At 34.5% G+C, this 17,434-nt stretch overlaps 1 protein-coding gene across 2 annotated transcripts; it reads left to right on the top strand.

Annotated features, from left to right (window-relative positions):
* Window positions 1-6,810: 6,810 nt before the first annotated feature.
* LOC107614439 (inactive rhomboid protein) lies at window positions 6,811-9,386 on the top strand. Of its 2 annotated transcripts, none has more exons than XM_021108556.2 (6): window positions 6,811-7,379; window positions 7,653-7,862; window positions 7,937-8,080; window positions 8,374-8,493; window positions 8,573-8,659; window positions 8,786-9,386. In XM_021108556.2, exons 1-6 carry the CDS (start codon window positions 7,020-7,022, stop codon window positions 9,173-9,175), a joined length of 1,311 nt encoding a protein of 436 aa, XP_020964215.1. In that variant the 5' UTR covers window positions 6,811-7,019; the 3' UTR covers window positions 9,176-9,386. The 2 variants fall into 2 exon arrangements, with proteins under 2 accessions (XP_020964215.1, XP_016172134.1); XM_016316648.3 differs by having other exon boundaries at window positions 6,812-7,379; window positions 7,940-8,080.
* Window positions 9,387-17,434: the final 8,048 nt, after the last annotated feature.

The following is a 17,434-nucleotide window of genomic DNA, read 5'->3' as shown; positions in this document are numbered from 1 at the left end:
TAACTCTAATTTTCTGTACTTTAATTTTTGGAGTGGATACTTCAATGAGGATATTTTACACGAAGATAATATTGTGAATTATTAGATCGTAGAGTCAAACATATTAATCTATCTAACCATTTATAATATAATCTTTGTGTGAAGACATTATCGTTGAAGTATCCACTAATTTTTGAAACAAGTATTTATTTTACACGCATGTTCGGTTCACAATGACTTGGCATGGAAGACACGGGGCTATAGGATTAGGGGGACCAGGCCGACATTTTTTTCTTTTCTGATACTGAGGTTTTACTGTTTGTTTACCTTGCAATTATGCTATTTACAAACTTTCTTTATTTCTTAGATTTGGGTGTGTTCGATAAAGCCATTACGGGGTTGCTTTCATTTCCGCTTTTGGGATTCATTATCTCTATTGCCTGTATGAATGGTACTACTCCTCCCTGCTATCACTATTGATTTTTGGATCTCCTTATATAAATATGGATTTCTCTATTCTTTTTCTGTTATTGTTATTAGCATTCATGTCTAAAATACTATCAATTATAATAACTAACTACATTGATGTGGAGGCCTGTTGCAAAGGATGCTACAAATTTGCTTAACTAATTCTAAAGAATAAATATGTAAAAAATGAAGTGTTACTTTTACTACAAAAGAACAGTGTGTTCATCATTTAGTTGGCATCATGAATTTCATGTCGATGATAGTGAGAATGAATACAAAAGAGTGCAGAAAATGGGTTCAGTGCTGGTGGAAGGGTTTGATATGGCTTTAAAGAGAGAAAGGTTGGTATGGATATGGGTACAGCTGGAGCCAATGGACAAGACGAGTCAGCATAACCACATTGGGCCATGTGGTGGGGTCCAATACCCCAAAATCATATATAAGTGAGGCCCATGTCACACATGACGTCAGCATGCAAGTCTTTAGTCACTTGCCCTAACCCCTAAGTAAATCTCTCAATTGTTTATTGAATTTTCGTGTAAAGAGATTTACGGCATTAAAATTAATTATTAAAATTAGTTACTAATATAATTGTGTATAAATATATATGTGATTTAATTTATTTTTAATATGTATTTATATTTTAATATATATTTTATATTAATTGTTAATTTTAATTGCTGATTTTGGTGTACAAGTAATATAAACAAATTTGAAATTTGTAGGTAGTGAGCCTCGTGGAGACACGCAGCTTCTATTTGCAATGCCTATAAGTGTGGGGGACCTTCTTTAATTTCCTTTACTGCATCAGTGTCATAGTCCTTGGCTGCTACCAATAATATTCACCGAATCAATGTCTTTTTCAATGGTTCCGATTCAGATGGATGGAGAAGGTAATCTAGCGCAACTTGAAATTTTTCTTCTTTTCAATTGGATATAAATATAACATATGGAATAAAAACGGCATAATAATGAAATGCTTCCTTATTATAAGCTCCCTTTCGGGGGATGAACCTAATAATTAAAATGATAAAACGACAACTGATTCAAATTATTTCTTTGAAGTTTTGTAAATCAATAGAACCGTGAAAGATATAATAAAGGATGTCCGAATATTGTCATGAAGTACAAATAAAATGCAAGCATTTTTAATGAATGTCCTTAATTAGAAAATATGTGTAATAAAAACTTGGAGTTAACATTTGATCCACCCGAAACAATGCAAACGTATGTTTAAACATGGCCTATTCAAAAACCGCGAGTTTGTTACCGGTTTTTCAAGAAGGTGATCAAAGGCCCAATGCAAAACCACCACTATAAAAATTGATGCCAAAGTTTTTGTATGTTAAATTTAAGTCATCTGTATTTTTTTAATAATGCCACGTTAGCACGTTTGCTTACTTAGCAAAATTTAAAAATCAACCAATCAAATTTTAAAAAATTAAAAATAAAAAAAATAAAACCATAACTCCCATAATTAATTAATTTATTACATCTTATTATTTAATAGAAATATAAAGTATTAATTAAATACAATAAACATCTATATTAAAAATATCATAAAATGTTATCATAACAAATTTTAAGTTACAAACTATTCAAATTTCATACTATTTGACATACTTATGTATTATACATAAGACTCTTATTGCTATTACTTTATTTTACCATTCATGGTTCGCCTACAAAAAATATTTACACCAACAAATAAAGAACATCCTATTTATTTAAAAATGATTCTATTAGATGATTAGGTACAAACTAAAAATATTTATTGTATTTTTAAAACAAGTTTATGAGTAAAAAATTAGATAATACAACAAAAATTTTATTTATTCAAAGTATTATTAATATTACTCATTTATATTCTTCATTGATTATAGGAACCAACTTTATTAATACTAATATCATCAGACCTAGATGACATACAAATAAAAAAATTAAGAAAAAAAAGTAAACGAATCTAAGATACATTTCCAGACGAATAATATATATACAAAGATAGAAAAAAGATAATAGATTAAAAAATATATACAAGTCAACAGTTTAAAAAAAATATGTCTTCACAAAAATATAATATAGGAAGAAGAAAGAAATAACTCCAACAATAACTAACTGAAAATAAAAAAGGACAAGTACCATATAAAAAGGCGAAGTCCGTTAATTGAAATAAAAAAAATAAAGATACAGCGATATACAACTTCAATATAAAAAAACTTTTGTATTATAAAATATTTTAAATAAAAAACATCAAATTTAATATTAATTTGTTTATACTTTAATTGATTTCTAATTAATATAATACTTTTTAAAATATATTATATACTATTATTAATTTACTGTCCTGCGCATCGCACGAGTCTCACTCTAGTATATATAGTTATATACAGAGATTAGTTAATGTGTGCTTTAAAAATATATGAAAAAACTCCTATTAATAAAAAATTTTAAATATTTTTATTTAATAAATAAAAAATAAATATATTAAAAACTTAACTTTATATTTTTAATAAAAATATTTTTAATTTATAACTTTTAATGTAACACCCTACCATACAGAATCTTATGCTTAAGTTATAAGATAGAGGTGGTGAGGTATTACGACCTCTAAAAGTAAAAATGTATAAATATATAATAATATTAATTGAAAGGAATTTATACCGAGGAGCCTGTGAAGAAAAGTTTAAAACAAAAGTCGTAACGCTCACGTAAACGGAAAACTTGCGTACGAAGAAAACTAGAGATCATAGGTATAATTAAACAGAAAGTGGGAATAGAGGGTCAAAAGTACAAAATAACAAACTCCTAACTCAGCCTGCGAAGTTAAGACTGGCCGGAGAATATTTACATACATATATATACATATCCCAAAACCTAAAATACAAAGATAAACCCTAATTCTCCATAAACCTTTAAGAGGTACATATATAAGCATAAACTATACATAAAAATAAAACCCAGAAAATCGCTCCGCTACAGAAGTCCAGACGCCTACCGAGGAGCCTCTCGACCTGCATCTAAAAAATAACAATATAATATGGGGTGAGAAGTGAGAACTGAAGATTCTCAGCATGGTAAAGGTGCCACGCATATAAAATATAAGGTCCTGAGAATGCCATAGGCAATCCTAGAACGCCGACACTCAGATATAAAGTTTAAGGAATTAAAAACAGAAGTCATAAATAGGTGGTCGTCTAAAGGTTCTCAACCTAACCAAACTTAACATACACACTTATCTTTTTCCACCTTTCCTCCGTTTCTCCATATCCTGAGTTGCACAGACAAACAAGTAAAACAAGGCAAACACAAGTAGTTCACAAGTAATACAGATAACAATTATAACAAATAGCATATTATAATCACGTATGCAATCCCATATAGTTCACAAGCAAGCAAATCAGACAATATGCACATAATGTATGCCTGTCCTATGACTGTTGATATCAACTGTCGGTTATGTAGCCAACCCAACATGTCATGATAGATAACCATGTGAAATTAACCATGGAAAGAATTCCAAGCTGATATGGGGGAGACAACACCCCAAGCTCAATGATAACCATGGGCAGGAACCCATGCTAACATGGGGAGACAATGCCCCAAGCTAACATAGGGACAACACCCCAAGCTCAATAATATTCACAGGAAAAATTTTCAGCTGACATGGGGAAGACAACACCCAAACTCAATATCATCCATGGGATGAATCCAAAGCTGACATGGGGGAGACAACACCCCAAGCTCAATAACAATTTAATCATATCTCAGAAATAACATTTACGTTCTCAATATTAACTCATAGCTCATTTCATCATTCTCCATTAATTAACATCATCAATTGTCTCACATATCATTTTCCAAGTTACTTTACTCGCTTATTTGCCTTATATGCCACTTTGATCATCCTTATCAATCAAGTACCATCTTCCCCAACCACCTATTACCTTTTAAAAGTATTTTTTTTATCTTCAAGTTACCACCATTTCCTAATTTTATCCTATTACTAGACTTACTAACAAGATTTAGAGCTAAAGGAATGAAAATAAAAGTTTAGAGGTTTGAAATTAAACTTTAAAATACAAAATTTATGTTTGCTGAAATTGGGATCATGCGTATGCGTCGGCCACGCGTACGCATGGGCGTGTGTTTTCTTGCTCGCGTATATGTTTGTTGAAATTGGGGTCATGCGTATGCGTCGGCCACGCTACGCGTTGGCGTATGTTTTCTTGCTCGCGTACGCAAGCACCCTACCCGTAGAGGTTGGTCGCGTCACGTGCATTGGTCGCATACGCAATACTTGCAGATTAGCGAAATTGCTGAGTGCTGCAGAACTTCAACCTTGCCCTCCGAACTTCCGACGCGCATAACTTTTTGTTTTAAATCATTTTTCTTCCGTTCTTCGAACGTTATAAACTTCACGGACTCAATTTTCATATGAAACAAATTTGAAATCATTTGAGGGTATGGACTTCGCCGAAGTTCGACCGAAAATCAGTTTTACACAAAAAGTTTCAAACCTCAATTTTCATCAAAAATCAAAACTCAATACCAATATTCTATACTTATACTTCTAAACATCACCTAAATCTATCAACTATTAACTCAGCCTTCTCATTTATTCCATTACACATTATTATACAACTTATCAAATTCACCCTCAAGAACTCATAACCAACATAATCTCATACTCAATCATTTTCAACACAAATCATATATAGCCTTCTCTTATGCAACATCACATTCATAATTCATTATCATCACATAATCTCATCATCATTATTACTCAACATTTACCATCATCAAACATTCAATATACATTTCAACCACCGAAACAATAATCATCAACACTAGTCATTAATCCTTAACCATACATGCCATACAACCTATCTTAAGGTCATCTAACCTAAGTTTTCACAAGACATTATATAATAAATACGAGAAACCTAAATCATACCTTGACCAATTTTTCGATAAAACCCGTAACACTACGATTAGCACCGTTCTGCAAGGACCCAAGCTTTCGAAGTCACACCAAATGGATCTCCAGCTTCCCAAAGTCTAACGTCAAGTCTCCAACATCACCAATGACCACCAACATGTCCCAAAACAACCCACAACTCACTCTAATACAAATATTTATCACTAAATCAATATAAATTTCACTTAATCACAGATTTTACAAGGGTTTGAGTTATCTCACCTTACCCACAGAGAATTAATACAAGACCCATCAAGGTCACGAAGCCAATTCAGTCCTAAACACCGAAATTACACAATTTCTCAACACTAAACCCAATTTATTTTCGAAATTATGGACTGAGCTGCATGGAGTGAAAATAAAGCTTACCTATGAAATTGTTGGATGAGTCTTGTAGAGCTCGTCGCGGTGAACGCGTAGCCACAAACAGTGTGGCGATTGGAGCTCCGAATTAAAAGTTACGTGAAATTGAAAATCAAACCAAAGGTTTTCTAATGGGGTTTCTTCCCCTTCCTCAAGTTTCCGGCGTGAAACATAACGAGGGAAGGAAGAAGGGCTGTTGCCCCTTTTTTTTTTCTTTAGTCAAGTAGATTGGACAATCCCTAATCATAGGCATTATTAGGCCCATGCTTCACACACTCACACAACACACTCACACACACTACATGGGTACTATGGGTTCTTAAACAACATCCAGTCTCAGCGGAGATTTAAACCCTAAAGTGAGGGTAAAATTGAATTGGGTCTTGGGCCTGTTTTAGGCCCGATTCGTCTGGTTCGATCTGTTCGGTCTAATTTTAGACCAATTTTTTTAAAAATTAGTGTCAAAATTCTTATTTTATGTAGCTCTATTACATTAAACTATCAAATTTTATTTTCTAATTTCTATAATTAATAATTAATTTATTGATTAATTATTTACTAATTTACTAATTATTTAGATTTACATTTAACATGTGTTATTAGAATACAAGTTATATACTTGTTAATATTACATAGAAAGGCTCTCAATCAACATTAATTTGGAAATAATTGATTTCCTTTGACTTGTTAATTACCTGGATGAATATAATCTTCATTAGCCCTGCGAGCTTTAATAGCACAGGATTTTATACATAAACTTATTCAAACAAGTATTCAATGCCAAATGATATTTTTATTCCTTTTTAAATGGAGTGACCCTTTAAATTAAATATTTACACTAGCATACTCTACTTTTATTAATTTTCTAATGATAAAATAAGTAACTACTATTAATCACTAGTTGAATTTTGTATTAAAAGAAAAATTAAAAATAAAAAAAATGACAATAAATCAAATAAAACATCGGAATCAAATCGAAACGGTGTAGACCTTCAAATGGTAATAACCTAAATAAATTTGTAAATGAACATTTTCTAAAAAAAAGAAAACAATGGAAGAAGAGAGAGAGAGGAAGAGAGGGTGGATTGTGGAAGTGGAAGCATGTAACTAATTTGTACTATAGCGTAGAATTTTGGCAGCGTTTGCCTTAGGGTAATCGTGCAGCGGCTGTTATTTTTTCCCTCTCAAAACGCAAAAATTTGAATACTCAAATCTCAAACGTTCAAATTCAATGGACGATACTTCTGTAAATGAACACGCTCCTCACCACGCGCCTCCTGCGCCTCTCGTATCAGTAGCTCCCTTCTCCACCACCGGTCGCCGCCTCTCTGCCACCTTCCAACGGCGGTCCAGGATCCCTGTCCCTTCGGATAAGCCTCCGGTGGCGTGGATATCCCTGCAGGGACGGCTGGTTAACGCGGAGAATGCCAGCTCAGCTAGAACCGTTGGGCTAACCGGAGAGGAAGCGCTTGCGTGGGAGCTCTTCACACCTGTTCAGAGGTTTCTGTTAGTTGCGGTTATTGCCGTTGCGGTTTCTGAGTCCAAGAAGAATAAGCAGATATGGAACCTTAAGAAGTCCGTTGAGCTTAGGGTAGTAGATTGATTCCTTTTCCTTTCACTTTCACTCTTCTCAATTTGATTAGTTTAATGCATATCATGATCTGAATAAGATATTATTAGAATTTTGTGTTTCCTTTTCATGATTATGTCTCCTTTTTAAGATTCGATTCGAAATTTCACTTTCTATGGTAGTAGGGACGCTTGGTTTGCATTTGATTCGAAACTTAAATAAACTATTCGTATGCTTGTTTTCTTGTTTTGAAATCATGATTTTGTTTTGTTTTTGTGGCTTTTTACTTACCAGGACCAGGTGCTATCAAGCATGCAGCAGAAGCTTGACGATCTTTGTGAGCAGTTAAACGGCACTAAAGAGCTCTCAACTGCTGCCTTCAACAAATTATCAAACAAGGATGGAGAATTGCAATCGAGTGAGGCGTTTGGCGCTGAGAAAATCAAGTTTGTTGATTGTGGTTGTTGGCATTGTGAACAACATTATGACCTTTTCAATGAATTGGTGACTATGAAGCTCTTCTGTTTACTCAACATTTTATGACACTGTTTTAATCATTCACTAATTCACTTTGTTAGCAGGGTGCATCTGTTACAAGAGACTCCATTGGAAATGAGTTTATCCAATGCAAGAATTCTTTTTCTAATGAAGAACAAGAGGAACGAAGAATGTCTGATTTGTCAGATTGGGCTTCAAGTGTCACCTCTTCTGCAGAGATTCAGGTAATAATATTGTCTTCACTGTAATCATATAGATAGAGACTCATATGTCTTCGACTCTTCCTATAAAGTCGATAATTGAGAACTATTAAATGATTTGACATGTTTGATTAAATTGCCATTTAACGTTTTTTCAACTATCTTCACACAAAGATAACCGCACCTGGGTTTCAAACAATCATATAAACTTCATTACTTCATAGTTGTTCTTGTCGAGCAATATATGCAATGACTTTTGAAGAACCTTTATCTGACATTATTCCTGATTAGTGTTCTCGTGTGCTATTTATATATAGTTAAACAACTTGGTTGTAGAACAAGATATTTATAATCTTAAGAGGGATTGTGAAGAGAAAGATGCAACAATTAAGGATCTAACCACCCTGATGAAATCCTCTGAGGCTGCTAATTACAAGGTGATAATACTCATTCACATTGCATTCAAATTCTTCTTTTATCTGGTTTACTAATCACTTGTGATACTGTTTAAAACAGAGGGCTGCTGAACTAGAAGACATCATACGTAGGAAGAATTCGACGATCTCAAAATTAAAGAAGGATTTGGTGGTTCTAGAACAAAAGGTAAGAAGCTTATACAAGATATTGTCATTTTGAGATGATAATGAATAAGGACACACATAATTTTTCTAAGAAGTGGCAACACATAAGAATTAAGACATAACTGGTTTTTTCCACTATTGAGTGTAGGTTATGCAGCTTACCAGAGAACGTCGAGCCTCCTTCACTGCCGGTGAATCCAACGGTAGCAGTGTGCTGCCTCAAATGAGGGACAATCTCATCTATGATATGGATAGCACTAGCAGTCCTTCATCTTCCGATTCAGATAGTATTCCAATCAACAATGCAAGAGATACTCCACATTATTTGCCTTCAGCAAAGAATCAGAAATCTGCCCCTGCAAAAGTATCTAGATCTCGATCCGTGAGTCCTCTTAAAGAAGTTTCAAGTAACAGGAAATTCAATGCAGCTTCCTCTTCGAGCCAAAAGCAACTGTCAGTTCGTGGGGACTTGAAAAAGAGTAGAAGAAGGTCTCTTGGTGGGGCTAAGAATGCATCTGGACATAAGAGATGGATGTAAGATATTTGGTAAGTAATCATGTCCTTTTGTTCATTCCTGATACAACTTGGTGTTGATTCTCAAAGTTGATTTTTAAGGTAATGAGTAATGACCAAAGTGCAGGTGCCTTTTGTTTATTTCTTGTCGGTTGAATAATGTTCTGCAATTATCCAACCCAATGGAATGGTGTCTACAGAATGTAGTAAAGATATATATAGTAGGGTTATACTGATAATACTTGCATGTAAGTGTTGTACTTGCTTGCTGCACATCGGTAAATTACTCCCATAATTATATGGTTCCAAATAGTTTTAGATTCAACAATTCAGTCTCAAACAAATTTTTATTATTCTAAAAACTCTCAAGATGCATCGGCTTTTTGATAAGGAAAATTAATTTGTCTGATGATAATGATATTTTTTTAATTTAATTATCTTATAATAAAATTTGTTAAAAAATTTTATTTATTCAATATACATATTAAATTTTTTATTGAAAATAACAAATGACCAATTTATAATAATTATAAAGGATTTTAAAAATACGTTAAGGATGAATTTGAGTGTTTATTATTTACTGTTACTATATTATATACAACTAGGACAAGTTATACATTTATAAAAAATAAAAAATAAGATCTCTATGATGTGTATAAGTGTAAGATAATTCTCTTCTCTTAAGATAGCTTTTAGAGTTAAATGTTCAATTCTAATAGCATATCTAATTTAATATTTTTGGATTAGCTATGCACAAATATTCACACTCTGGGTCATCATTCCGGGAGTGTATTATAAGTTCAGAATCACGCACCTTTTTTTTTTTTTTCTTCTGGCTGGTTGTTTTGATAAAAATGAAATGATGTAGTGGAGGTCAAAGTTTATATGGTTATGGGGTGTTGGGGTAAGCTGCCATATTGGGCTACTGCCGTTATTCAGCGGGTAGAATTGGTTGGGTCATAACAGCAGTCAATGAGACTATGCTTTTCTCATTTTCTTAAAAGACTGCTGTTGTGGCAAGACTTTAGTCTTGCAATGAGTGTACTCGGATTTAAAATTTGATTGATACTAAGGTCCAGTTGAGTAAATAATTTAAATGATCTTTTTTAAAAAAAAGTTTAAAAGATAAGGACTTTTATTTAGAGTAACTTATAAATAAGTTATTTTATACTTGAATTTTTAGTTATAAAAGTACTTATTTTAAAATTGTAGCGTTTTGATAAATAACTAAAAAAATACAATTTTTTTTACATAATAAAATGGATATTAAAACAATGATGATAACAAATATTTTTTAATATTGAATATTAATTTTACATAACCTAATAAGATCGTTTAGGCAACTGATTTTTTATTTGCTTTCTTATTAGTTCCATTTTGTAGGCAATTGGTTCTTCCTATGTAATATCATTAGAAACTAGTTTTTCTACTTCACCTTCACCATAATGATATTTTTGTATGTAGTGAATAGTAATAAAATTTTAATTCACAAAAATTTTAATTTTAAAATCACACGTGAAATAAAATAAAATTAAAACTGAAGGAATATATATAAGAGGTGGTTCAAATGAAACATTGTTTTAAAATGGTGGTGGAGGGCCAATATTTTCCAACAGATGGAACATTGCTTAAAAATGATGGTGGAAGGCCAGTACTTATATCAGATGGAATCTTGCGTGAAAATGGTGATGGAGGGTCAGTATTAGCAAAAACAAGAAACATTTTTTCACAGAGCAAGAATAAAAGTAGATATTTTTTGTTTTGAAGTCAATTTTATTTTATGGAAGTGATAGAATGACTTGTCAAGAAGAAAAAATTATATATTTCTACTTCTTCAAAAAACTGTGAATTAACTTTTTGGAAAGTTAAAAGCTTTCTTTTAAAATGGTGCCAAACACGCATATAGAGACTTTTCATAATTTAAAAGTAAAAAAAAAAAAATTAGCTTCTGCTACTTCCCAGATGGGTTCTAAGTAGTGAATAAAACTCTTAATGTTATGTGTGTAGGTGTAGTATGGATGAATTTGTAATGATTGCTGAGGATAAGTTTTTCAGCGGCAATTAAACATTTGTAGCCTTTGTGTTGCACTCCATAATCATAATCAGGCTTGGAGTTGAACAATCTTTCATAAGGTGTAATGTTTAGCACTGGAGTTGGTAGAAAATTTATCAACCTGAGGACAGTCATGAAAGCATCCCAGAACCTTTTTGGCATAGACGCAGCTGCTAATAATGTCAACCCAGTCTCTACAATGTGTATGTGTTTGCGCTCAACAGCACTATTTTGTTGGTGTTCATATGGGCAAAAAAATCTCTACATAATACCTGTATCATATACAGACTTAGCCAAACTAACATATTCTTTAACGTTATCACTTTGCACACATTTAATCTTAGTTTCAAGTTGCAATTCAGCCATAGATCGAAAATTTTTAAATGCAGATCTGATCTGACACTTAGAGGACAGCAGATAAATTCAAGTAAAATGTGAGAAAGTATCAAAAAATGAACATAATATTTACAATTATTGATTGAAACAATACAATAAGAATCCAGATAATCAGATTAAGGAAAAGCAATATGACATGACTTAACTTGACTAACTACCGAAACTGATGGATGCCCAAGACGAGCATGCCATAACAAGTAGTTGTTATTTCTTGATACAAGTACTAAAGATAGTAAGGCAGCAGCAACATCATCTCTTGATTTTGGACAGAATTCAGAGAATTTGTACAATCCTTTATCAACTGTTCCTTGGAGTATGACCTCCTTAAAAACCTTGCATTTGACAACACAATGATCATTATGAAATTCAAAAAATACTCTATTATCTTTTGCAAACTGATAGACACTTAACAATTCTTTGAAATTTTTGGAACTAGCAGTAAATTGCTAAGCAAGAATTGTTTTCTATTTAGATCTGAAATGAAAATTGAAATTTCAATATGATTAATTGGCAAACTTGAACCATTGCCGATGGTTACTCTTTCTGAACTAGCGTATTCAGTCTTTTTTCCAAAGTTGTGAGCATCGGCTGTCATGTGGTGCGTGGCTCCTGAATCTGGAAACCAATCTGGATCTTGCAGCGTTGTTGGAGTAGCGAATTCAGCATCATTCTGAACCAAGGCATTTGTGTATGACAAATTTACGCTAGGGTTGTGCGAATGTGACGGAGCTTCAGCTCTTCCATTACCATAGCCATTATACCTGTACCAACAATTGAGAGCCGTGTGCCCAAGTTTGTTGCAAACTTGGCATTGCGATGATCTAGGACCACCTCTTCCGTAATTTTGAAATTGAGACTGCGCCATTCTTGCTCCCCTCATAAATTTTGTACCACCTCTGCCACGAAGGACACCTTTGCTTCCACGGAAACCACCTCTTGAGTGATAGAAGTTTGATTGTGAGCCAGGTGTGCTTGCACAAGATTATCTGATTTCTTGTACTTTTCTAACAACTCCTCATGTGCCATCAGCAAAACTTCTAATTTTTCTATGGACACAGGCTTGGATCTTGCCGTGATTGTTGTGATAAAAGAGGTATACTCCTTGAGCAAACTATTCAACGCAGCTTCAACATGATTAGCATCACTAATTGCAGCTCCAACACATACTAATGAACCAACTATTTTCTTGATTTCAAGCAAATAATCTGAAACAGATCCTTCCTTCTTCGTATTGACTAACTTGTTCTTTAATTGCTTAATTTTTGCTGTAATTTGAGATGCGAAGAATGTTTCTAACTTGCACAAGATTTTATGCGAAAAGACACAACTGATCATTCTCGCCGTTAACCGCTTGCTCATCGACGCTAATAACTAAGTCTTCAATAACGCATCCTGCTTCTTCCACTTCGAATACGCTGGATTGATCACATCGGCAGCTTTATCTCCGAAGAGATACTTCACTGGAATCGATTGTTCTGTGATATGGTCAAGCATCTCATATTCTTCGATCATGGATTTTACTTGATCCTTCCATGGTAGATAGTTATTCTCATCCAATTTCATAGCTATTGGATTAGAGAAGACTCGCGCTACTTGCGCCAAAGACATTGTTGCGGAAGCTATGGGAGAGAGAAAGCTCTGATACCATATAGGTATAAGACTAGAGAGAGAGAATAGAAAAAGAATAAAATTCTAGAAATGTGTTAAGAATGAATGTATTAACAAACTCAATTAGAATAACAAATTCATTAACAAACTATTAGTAATCCTAACAATAAGCTAACTTTCTTTATCTCTTTTAGGGACAGTTCAATTCATATTAAAAAAACTTGTGTTGTGTATGAAGGTGAAGGTGAAGAGCCTCCTCTAGCCTCCAAAGTCCTATCTATCACCATCCCTGTCATGTTTTTCAATGGTCAACAAATTAATTAGTCATCCTCTTCCTTGACCTTCCTATTTCCAATAAAACGGTACAAAAACCATAAAAATGTTTTGTTTTGAGCAGTTTTTACTACGGTAAATATTTATTTCTCCTGTATTTTTCAACCACAATTGAAACCATACCATCCATAACATGATTAGTTTCACACTCTAGTGATTTTACTTTACAAGTCAAAACGTAATGCAATGTATAAATTTAGAAGAAGCACAAATGTGGAATATAGGAAATGAGGGCTGCGCATTAATTGCGATCAGCAGACAGCAAACTATTCTCGTACCTACCTTGATCTAAAATATTAAAATATTCGAGTCAAGTCAGGTATGTACACGTTTTTGTCCTTCTAGCTGGCTGAGAGTCTGAGACCAAGGCTGAAGCTTTGGCCGGAAAACACAAACACTCATGCAATTTTCTAAAGAAAACTGAAATAAAATTTGGAGCCAAAGACAAAGTGACAAACATCCCCCAAAGATAGGTAAACTAAGCTCAACGACCACAAGCAGCTATACAATTATTTTCCTTTCCCATTTAAAAATAAAATGTAGTTAACAACAAGCAGAGGAATGAATTTTCAAAAGCTAATGTTTATAGGGGCCCACCCAATTTTCAGAATTGCTTTTTAAATTTTAAGGTCTTCGTCAAGTTCGTACATTTGGTTCTAGAATTGCAGCTCCAACTTTGAAGTTAATTAATTTTATTGCCTTTAATTTCTTCATTATTGTCCACGCTTTTTCTTTGAAAAGCTATCAGTGGAAGACTAAAAATGCAACATGATCATCATCAAAATATCTTACATTCTTACCATACCCCACCCAAAACATGACAATATAGCATCGCATAATTCTATTTATTCAGTTCATTCTAAAAAACCTATATTTCACAATTTGTCTCATCTAAATTGTTGCATGCCTTTTTCCCGTTTTACTTGACCTGTTATTATCCCAAAGCTATTTGATATATAAAATAAAGGTCTAGGATCACCAATGAACTCACAACCGATTTTTCCAGATAATGGTAGTTAAACTTAAATCTATACAACTTTATTAATATCAATTTAACCACGTGCAAAGTCCTCATTATGATAAATCATCTGTCTATTAGGTTGCATTTGTTTACATAGACAAAACATCGAAACAAAAATATAAAGACACAAAATCGTATTTGACAAAAGAGACATGAACAGAGACAATGTGTTTAGAGATATTGAATTAGTGTATTTTGTGTCCATCATAACAGGAATGACACAAAGACACTAATAAGAGACACAACTTATTTTTTATTTTTTTTTATTATTCTTGTTAATTTTTTATAATTATATTTTTGTCTCAAATTTTTTGAATGAAAATAAATGAAAATAAATTAGATTTTTATAATTTATTCTAGTTTATCACCAAACATAATATAAGAACACAAAATTTTGTATGTCTGTCCTTTATGTCTTATTCTCAATGTCTTATTTGATGCTGTTCTCAGAAACAAACACATCCTTAACAAATTAGTAAATGTTAACGTGTTACATTAACTTTTTCATATAGTAATATCTATTAGAAAAATACTCTGATTTACATTGAGTGATACGAGCAAACCCACCCATAATGGGCCGAATACAGCAATTGCAGAACCGACAACTCATGATGGGCCAAATGTACCAATTGCAGATCCAACAAGAAAAAGAATAAGAAAACCACCTATGTGTTATGAAGGGTGATATGAGGGTGCGTCACAGGGAATTCTTATAGTATGCTGAGGTGGAGAGTTAGTTACAACAATAGAGAGAATGCATGTGTATGAGGAGAGAGGAGTGTAATGGGAGAGGATATGCATATTTCATATGGAAGGTTGTTATAGGAGTCTTCCCTGAGTCAGGGTTGCTACTGTTGTTGATTAACTACAATTACATTCTCACTGTTTCATTGATTACTTGATATTTTTTCTGTATTGTTATATATCTTCACTTGCTGAATTTGTTCTGGTGTATATTGTCTTTTGGTTACCTATTAATTGGTGCTCTCGTTGAGAGAATCGGAGCCATAACGGAAGGAACACGTCTGAACCGATTAGAGGAGCTCACTTTGTCGAACAAGCAAGAGGTCACCACCCTTAGCCGCGGTCTCGTGGAAGCTAACGAGAGGATCGCCGATACGCAAGCTCAGCTCACGAACATGGACTCTTCCTTACGATCCATTGAAAAACTGCTTCGTGAGAATTTGAAATTGAAGCTTAAGGTGAATGATTATGGCTTCAATGGTGACGACACCATGGAAGGTGGTTCAGGGGCAGGGTCTGTGAGTGTGGGGGCTGAGCAACCGTGGCCCCGACTCAGAGTGAAAGTCGCCGATCTACCAATGTTCGACGGTGAGGGGTGGAGGATTGGGTGTTTCGGGTCCGCCAATACTCAGAGACTTTTGAGATACCCATGGAACAACGAATCAGGGTATTGTCATTTCACTTGGTAGGGAATGCTTATGCTTGGTACTGGTGGGGGATCAACAACAACATGGCGTATACATGCGAAGCGTTTCTGGAGGCGATGGTCCTCAGATTTGGAAAGAACCTCTATTATGATCCCCGAACCGCAATTAAAGAGTTGAAGCAGAGTGAATCGGTGGAAGAATATCAATGCCAATTTGAAGAATTGACCAACCGAGTCAATGGATTGAGTGAAGAATGGATAATCTCACTCTTCGTAGCCGGACTCAAAAAGCCATTGAAGTGTGAATTGCTCTTGGCCCAACCTACCTCTTATGTACAAGCTGTCTCCATCGTCAAACTGCATGAACAAAAAAATGCGGTAACTGCGGGCCTAGCTAGAAGCACTAGTAGTAAGCCCATTACTCAACAAGCCCCAACCCGATTTGCACCCAACCGCACTCTCAATCCCATTTACACTAATAAGAAAATTCAAACTAACCCCACCTCTACCAACCCCGCAAACCCTACGATTCTCCATTCCACCAACACTCCCACCAAGGCACCCCAGCCACCATTCAAGAAATTAACAAGTGCTGAGATTCGGGCTAGACGAGAAAAAGGATTGTGTTACTATTGTGATGACAACTATGCACCGGGACATCGTTGCAAGGCCTCATATCAATTGCTCATTGGGGAAGAGGAACTTCGGGAGTTGTTGCAAGGAACGACAGAGGGTAATGGAGAGGTACACGAGTCAGACACCGAAGAAGAGGAGGAAGAGGGTGAACAACAGAATCTGCAGATTAGCCTCAAAAGCTTTTGAGGGCGAATTTCACCCTGAGACCCTGCGTGTGAAGGGTACCTACGCCAACAAGCAGCTGCTGATTTTAATCGATGGAGGTAGCACCCATAATTTTATCAAGGGGTCCATAGCTAAGAAGCTCAATTTCTCTCACTCCTACACCTGCATTAAAGGTAATGGTTGGTAATGGTGAATCCATAAACTGTGCTGCAAAATGTCGAAACCTATCACTATTGGTGCAGGGATATAGATTCTCCGCGAACATATACGTCTTGAACCTTAAAGGAGCAGATGTTGTGTTGGGTGTACATTAGATGATGAGATTAGGCACCATCCGAATTAACCACATGGAGCTGTTTATGAAATTTAAGGAAATGGGGACATGGATCACATTCAGGGGTGAACGATTGCTGCGAGAGATCGAGCTTAATTTCAGGGAGCTACGGAAACTCAGCGGAAGTAGTAACATTGCTTCATTGTTTCAATTGGCAGTGATTCCATCGGTGGAAGAGCCCGTTCCGGAGGTAGAGGAAGTGGCTATCCAAACAGTTATTGAGAAATTCACTGATGTTTTTGAAGAACCAAAACAACTTCTCCCTCATAGAGCTATTGACCACCCCATCTACCTTACACTGGGTGCATCGCCAGTAAGCATTCGACCATATAAATATCCCCATTTTTC

Source organism: Arachis ipaensis, chromosome B8, assembly GCF_059453495.1.
Source record: "Arachis ipaensis isolate K30076 ecotype BB chromosome B8, ASM5945349v1, whole genome shotgun sequence".
NCBI lineage: Eukaryota > Viridiplantae > Streptophyta > Magnoliopsida > Fabales > Fabaceae > Arachis > Arachis ipaensis.
This window is presented reverse-complemented; position numbering and strand designations above follow the sequence as displayed.

Bases quoted from the DNA above. Each gene is read 5' to 3' on its own strand.
- LOC107614439 (XM_021108556.2), top strand. From the start codon at position 7,020: ATGGACGATACTTCTGTAAATGAACACGCTCCTCACCACGCGCCTCCT. The intron at 7,863-7,936 runs GTGACTATGAAG...TCACTTTGTTAG, and splicing joins ATGACCTTTTCAATGAATTG to CAGGGTGCATCTGTTACAAG. The intron at 8,660-8,785 runs GTAAGAAGCTTA...TATTGAGTGTAG, and splicing joins TGGTGGTTCTAGAACAAAAG to GTTATGCAGCTTACCAGAGA.